The sequence below is a fragment of the Musca vetustissima genome, unplaced genomic scaffold, assembly GCF_032173495.1.
Source record: "Musca vetustissima isolate MV318-11 ecotype Yass unplaced genomic scaffold, APGP_CSIRO_Mvet_v1 utg345480, whole genome shotgun sequence".
Classification (NCBI taxonomy): domain Eukaryota; kingdom Metazoa; phylum Arthropoda; class Insecta; order Diptera; family Muscidae; genus Musca; species Musca vetustissima.
Window position 1 is genome coordinate 9,413 of NW_026874521.1, and position 6,992 is coordinate 16,404.

At 36.3% G+C, this 6,992-nt stretch overlaps 1 protein-coding gene across 1 annotated transcript; it reads right to left on the reverse strand.

Annotated features, from left to right (window-relative positions):
* Positions 1-2,470: 2,470 nt before the first annotated feature.
* On the reverse strand, positions 2,471-6,749 carry LOC133334230 (glutamate receptor ionotropic, NMDA 2B-like; the record flags this gene model as incomplete). Its single annotated transcript, XM_061542524.1, has 6 exons — positions 2,471-2,579; positions 2,652-3,159; positions 3,248-3,399; positions 5,350-5,502; positions 5,631-6,511; positions 6,599-6,749. Coding segments are annotated over 6 exons (1,954 nt in total), but the record flags the coding sequence as incomplete, so codon positions are not given.
* Between the last annotated feature and the right edge of the window lie 243 nt (positions 6,750-6,992).

The following is a 6,992-nucleotide window of genomic DNA, read 5'->3' on the forward strand; positions in this document are numbered from 1 at the left end:
ATTCTTTAAAAAATCCACGCCTATAGCTATGCTAGGTTTGGAGAAAAATTCTTTAAAAATCCACGCCTAAAGCTATGCAGCTACTATAGGAAATATTCTTTAAAAATCCACGCCTAAGGCTATGCAGCTATTAAATTAAATATTCTTTAAAAATCCACGCCTAAAGCTATCCTAGGTTAGAAAAAAAATTCTTTAAAAAATCCACGCCTATAGCTATGCTAGGTTTGGAGAAAAATTCTTTAAAAAATCCACGCCTAAAGCTATGCTAGGTTAGGAGAAAAATTCTTTAAAAAATCCACGCCTAAAGCTATGCTAGGTTAGAATAAAAATTCTTTAAAAAATCCACGCCTAAAGCTATGCTATGTTAGGAGAAAAATTCTTTAAAAATCCACGCCTAAATCTATGCTAGGTTAGAATAAAAATTCTTTAAAAATCCACGCCTAAATCTATGCTAGGTTAGAATAAAAATTCTTTAAAAAATCCACGCCTAAAGCTATGCTAGGTTAGAATAAAAATTCTTTAAAAAATCCACGCCTAAAGCTATGCTATGTTAGGAGAAAAATTCTTTAAAAATCCACGCCTAAATCTATGCTAGGTTAGAATAAAAATTCTTTAAAAATCCACGCCTAAATCTATGCTAGGTTAGAATAAAAATTCTTTAAAAAATCCACGCCTAAAGCTATGCTAGGTTAGAATAAAAATTCTTTAAAAAATCCACGCCTAAAGCTATGCTAGGTTAGAAGAAAAATTCTTTAAAAGATCCACGCCTAAAGCTATGCTAGGTTAGAATAAAAATTCTTTAAAAAATCCACGCCTAAAGCTATGCTAGGTTAGAAGAAAAATTCTTTAAAAAATCCACGCCTAAAGCTATGCTAGGTTAGAAGAAAAATTCTTTAAAAAATCCACGCCTAAAGCTATGCTAGGTTTGGAGAAAAATTCTTTAAAAAATCCACGCCTAAAGCTATGCTATGTTAGGAGAAAAATTCTTTAAAAAATCCACGCCTAAAGCTATGCTATGTTAGGAGAAAAATTCTTTAAAAAAATCCACGCCTAAAGCTATGCTATGTTAGGAGAAAAATTCTTTAAAAAATCCACGCCTAAAGCTATGCTAGGTTAGGAGAAAAATTCTTTAAAAATCCACGCCTAAAGCTGTGCTATGTTAGAAGAAAATTTCTTTAAAAAATCCACGCCTAAAGCTATGCTAGGTTAGAATAAAAAATCTTTTAAAAATCCACGCCTAAAGCTATGCTAGGTTAGAATAAAAAATCTTTTAAAAATCCACGCCTAAATCTATGCTAGGTTAGAATAAAAATTATTTAAAAAATCCACGCCTAAAGCTATGCTAGGTTAGAATAAAAATTCTTTAAAAAATCCACGCCTAAAGCTATGCTAGGTTAGAATAAAAATTCTTTAAAAGATCCACACCTAAAGCTATGCTAGGTTAGAATAAAAATTCTTTAAAAAATCCACGCCTAAAGCTATGCTAGGTTAGAATAAAAATTCTTTAAAAAATCCACGCCTAAAGCTATGCTATGCTAGGATAAAAATTCTTTAAAAAATCCACGCCTAAAGCTTTGTTAGGTTAGGAGAAAAAATATTTAAAAAATCTAAGCCTAAAGCTATGTTAGGTTAGGAGAAAAAAATTTAAAAAATCGACGCCTAAATCTATGCTAGGTTAGAAGAAAAAAAAATATTTAAAAAATCCAATTTTTATTGAGTCTGAAAATCTTCGATATTTGAACAATTTTAGGCTTTGTTTGTCAAGTGTTAATGTTTTTTTTTTTGTGTTAATAATTTAAATGTGTTAAATTTTTACCACTCTTTTTTTTTGGTTTTGTTCGAATTAATAATCCTCCGTATATATATGAACGACGTAGAGGAAACGGAAATTGGAAAACAATTAAAAATTACACAAAATGCTGTTGTTGTTCTTTTTGTTTCAACTGTTAATTAAAAACGAATTAAAAAGATTGCGGTTATACAATCTAAATAATTATTATCATTGAAAACGAGAGAAACGTTAAAACATGCTAAATTGGGGAGGTAGGGAGGGGTGTTGGACGTGAAGAGTGCTGGATATTTATTTACAACAATTTAAAGAGCATGGAGAGAAAAAAATGCTGGGAGGTGGGTTAGAAGTAGAAGCTATGACTACGTGGAATATTTTTATTGTTGTTGTTGTGGTTGGCATTCTAAATAACTCCAAGAGGATATTTTATATGGTTGGCGGAATTGGTTTTTGGATCCGTTAATTAACTGGGTGGTGTACATAATTATTGTTGGTATTGTTAAGAGAGGTTGTGGTGGTGTGGGAATGTGGATTAACTGGTTGGTTCTTTGGTTGGTTGACTGGTTATTTGGTTGGCATGCTGTTTGACTATGGTTTTTGGTGGAGCTACAAAATTTATTTGTATGTATTTGTGTGTTGCTGTTCTGACTGTGTGGGGGTAGGGTTGGAAAAACGACAAACTTACCACCTGTATAAATCTTGGGCACTGGCTGCTAAACTCAAATTCCCCATCAAGGGGGGTCGTTCTTTCAGATGATGATGGTTCAGTAAATCCGATGAGGAGGCAAGTCTGCAAAAGGAGGAACAAAATACAAATTAGGGGGACATTAAAAAAATCATTTAATTTCACATTTTTCCCTACCTTAATTGTGGCGGCTTAATACCATGCTTGTCCATCACCTTTTCCAGTTGACGCACCCGCAGCCTTGTCATATCCAATTCATGTTTCACCTTCCATAGATGCGTATCACATATTGGATCATTACAACGATGTTTTTTAAGGATTTCCGTTGCCTCATAGACGGCACCACGAAATGTCAACGATTTACCCATTGACAGTGAAATTAAAGCACAACAATGCCCACCATCCTTTTTCGCTATCCTCTTTCGTATATACTTAAAGTAGACATGTTCGAGCAGCAGCAATAAAGCTGCCAATAAAATACCCGCCATCAATAACAAAAATGCTGACAAGAATTGTTCCAAGGCCAAGGGATCAGATGATTTATGCTCTTGTTTACCCGGTCGACATGTCCCCGTCATCCAATAGCGTCGCAAACGTTCCAGATCACCGTTCGCTCGAAATTCCAATAAACGTTTATTGAACATTTGGACGTATTTTGAGTTGCGACTGAAGGCCAGACCATAGCCTAGGGGGAGTGGAGGGAGAGAAGCGCAGAAAAAAGAGGAGGAGAAATTAAAAAGGGTATTGAAAAAGAGGTATGGGTTTTAGTTTACCTGTCATGGCATACCAGCTGCCCACAGTCATTAGGCGACAATCCTCATCCTGAGCCACCAAATAGTCCAGGACTGTGCCATCATAGATGAAAGCATCCAGATTGCCATTCAATACAGCAGCCACGCCATCGGCTACGCTGGATTTGTTGTATCTGGAATTGAAAAAAAAAAAACAAAATAATTAGAAATTATTCTTAGAAAAACTACAGAAAAAAGCTAAAGCTATGCTAGTCTAGGAGAAAACCGACTTAAAAAATCCACGGCTAAAGCTATGCTAGTCTAGGAGAAAACCGACTTAAAAAATCCACGGCTAAAGCTGTGATAGTCTGGGAGAAAAATGTCTAAAAAATCCTAGCCTAAAGCTGTGATAGTCTGGGAGAAAAATGTCAAAAAAATCCTAGCCTAAAGCTGTGATAGTCTGGGAGAAAACCGACTTAAAGAATCCACGTCTACAGCTGTGATAGTCCGGGAGAAACCCGACTTAAAAATCCACACCTAAAGCTGTGATAGTCTGGAAACCCGACTTAAAAATCCACACCTAAAGCTGTGATAGTCTGGAAACCCGACTTAAAAATCCACGCCTAAAGCTGTGATAGTCTGGGAGAAACCCGACTTAAAAATCCTCGACTAAAGCTGTGATAGTCTGGGAGAAACCTGACTTAAAAATCCACGCCTAAAGCTGTGATAGTCTGGGAGAAACCCGACTTAAAAATCCACGCCTGAAGCTGTGATAGTCTGGGAGAAACCCGACTTAAAAATCCACGCCTAAAGCTGTGATAGTCTGGGAGAAACCCGACTTAAAAATCCACGCCTAAAGCTGTGATAGTATGGGAGAAAACCAACCTAAAAAATCGACGCCTAAAGCTGTGATAGTCTGGGAGAAACCCGACTTAAAAAATCCAAGCCTAAAGCTGTGATAGTCTGGGGGAAAACCGGCTTAAAAAACCCACGCCTGAAGCTGTGATAGTCTGGGAGAAACCCGATTTAAAAAAATCCACGCCTAAAGCTGTGATAGTCTGGGAGAAAATCGACGCCTAAAGCTGTGATAGTCTGGGAGAAAAAATGTCTTAAAAATCCTAGGCTAAAGCTTTGATAGTCTGGGAGAAAATTGACTTAAAAATCCACGCCTAAAGCTGTGATAGTCTGGGAGAAAACCGACTTAAAAAATCCACGTCTAAAGCTGTGATAGTCCGGGAGAAAATCTACATTAAAAATCCAAAAAGTCCATTCACGCCTAAAGATGTGCAAGTTTGGGAGAAAAAATATTTAAAAAATTCACGCCTAAAGCTATGCTAGTCTAGAATAAAAAATGTTTAAAAAATTAACGCCTAAAGCTGTGCTAAGGTTTGAGAAAAATTGTTGAAAAAATCCACGCCTAAAGCTATGCTAGTCTAGGAGAAAAAATGTTTAAAAACTCCACGCCTAAAGCTGTGCTAAGGTTTAAGAAACATTTTTGATAAAATCCACGCTTAAAGCTGTGCTAAGGTTTGAGAAAATTTTTTGAAAAAATCCAAGCCTAAAGCTGTGCTAGTCTAAGAGAAAAAATGTTTTAAAAATCCACGCCTAAAGCTTTGCTAGCCTAGGAGAAAAATGTTTTAAAAATCCAAGCCTAAAGCTTTGCTAGCCTAGGAGAAAAATGTTTTAAAAAATCCACGCCTAAAGCTATGCTAGTCTAGGAGAAAAAATGTTTTAAAAATCCACGCCTAAAGCTTTGCTAGCCTAGGAGAAAAATTCTTTAAAAAATCCACGCCTAAAGCTATGCTAGTCTAGGAGAACAATTCTTTAAAATATCCACGCCTAAAGCTATGCTAGTCTACGAGAAAAAATGTTTTAAAAATCCACGCCTAAAACTATGCTAGGTTAGAAGAAAAAATGCTTAAAAACTCCACGCCTAAAACTATGTTAGTCGAAGATAAAATTGTTTAAATTTGCCAAGGATTTTTTAGTTAAGGATTTAAATCTTTTTCAAATTTTTTCCCCCTTTTCTGCCAAACTTATTTATGTTCTATACTCCACTTAACTAAACTCTGTTTTTTTGCTTCCTGAAAAAAGAAAATAAATATTTCTCTAGAGGTGAAAAAACCCCCGAATGACAAACTTACTGTCTCATGTAGTAGTGCATTTCCTTGTAGTATTTATTGATGGTGGAATCTGTGTGGCTGTATGGTATTGTGCCATATTTAAAGGATGGCTTGTGTGAATATGGATGAACCAAACGGCTGTCGTTTAGGCCAGTGAATTCATGGAACTCCTCTCTATATGGCAAAAAAAAAAGAAAAGGAAGAAAAACAAATAAATATTCAATAAAGTCTTTTCAACAATTCTACAGATAATAGTATACATATGTATGTGTGTGTGTTCGGCGAACCAAAAAATACTTTACCTCGTTATCATGAAGGCAGCCAAGTTGGCAGTATAGATGGCCAAAAATACCACCGCAAACAGAGCCCATACATTTGTCATAAATCTTGAGGTAAAACCACGCGGTGAATCCACGTGTACGGCAGCCTGGAACAGCACCGCCCACACCAACCAATACGTTCGGAACAGCGAAAATCTATAGGGTGTAACGTTGGTATTTTGCAAATACAATTTCATATCATAGCCACTTGGTGAGAGCCATTCGAAGAGGAAGATCATGAATGTGGCCGCTTGTATCGCGACAATGCCCACCAGCATCCATGAGGCCGTATCAAAAGGTTCTAAAAAAGCTGTTGGCGATATAATACCCGTACGTTTCGCCACCACTATAGCAATTCCCGTCTCCATAAAGGGCTCACTGAAGTCTACCACCGCCTCACGTTCCGTATTGATCATGAGTGATGTTAGGACCATATCGGTTTTGCGATTAACCAAATCAGCAATGACACCATTCCATTTACCATTCTCGAGAGTACCCCATTTACCATCTTCAACCCGTACAAGTTCGTATGTAAAACCCAATTCTTCGGCAAATTTCTCCAACAGATCGATGCAGAACCCGCTGCAGCACTGATAGAATGACTCGTTACGATGTGCTTGGCCGACATCAATATCGGCCATTTCATGATCAGCCGCTACGCGACATAGGACGCCACGATCCATTAGACATTTACCGCTAACGGGGTCGGCGGGTGATAAATTGATATAGGGTGCTTCTTCAAGAAATGTGATTTTTAAATGGAATTTTTCGGGTACACCCTGTGGTGGAGCATGTGAATTACCCGGCCAGGCGATATCACGTATATCTAGTTTCTGGGCTTCCCATGATTTCCAGACGCCGATCTGTAAGAAGAAAATATACAAAAAGGGACAATTGAAGAAGGTCTTATATCTGGGAATTTATAATGGAGTTTTCGGTTTCTTACTAACCTCTTCCCATACTAAATTTTTATTATTTGCACTTGGTCTTAAATTCATAATTTTCAATTCTGCCGATTTTAGATCACCATCAGCTGTGAATTCAATGTTGGGTTTATTTAAATCGCCTTCTATTGAGACATTACGTAGATATTTGAAAAATCTGAAAATAAAAATTAAATAAAAGATTTTTTAGGAGGTGCATATTTAAAATCATGTTACATAAATGCCTAGCTGTATTGGGAGCGGATTATAAAAAGGACAATAACATATACAAATAATATATTAATCAATAACATTTTAAGACTACGTTTTTTGGTACCAAGTTTTAAAAATTTTTCATATTTTTGTGATTTTACCGGATACCACTTTGCGTGTTTTTTGCCCAATATAATTTTTACGATTT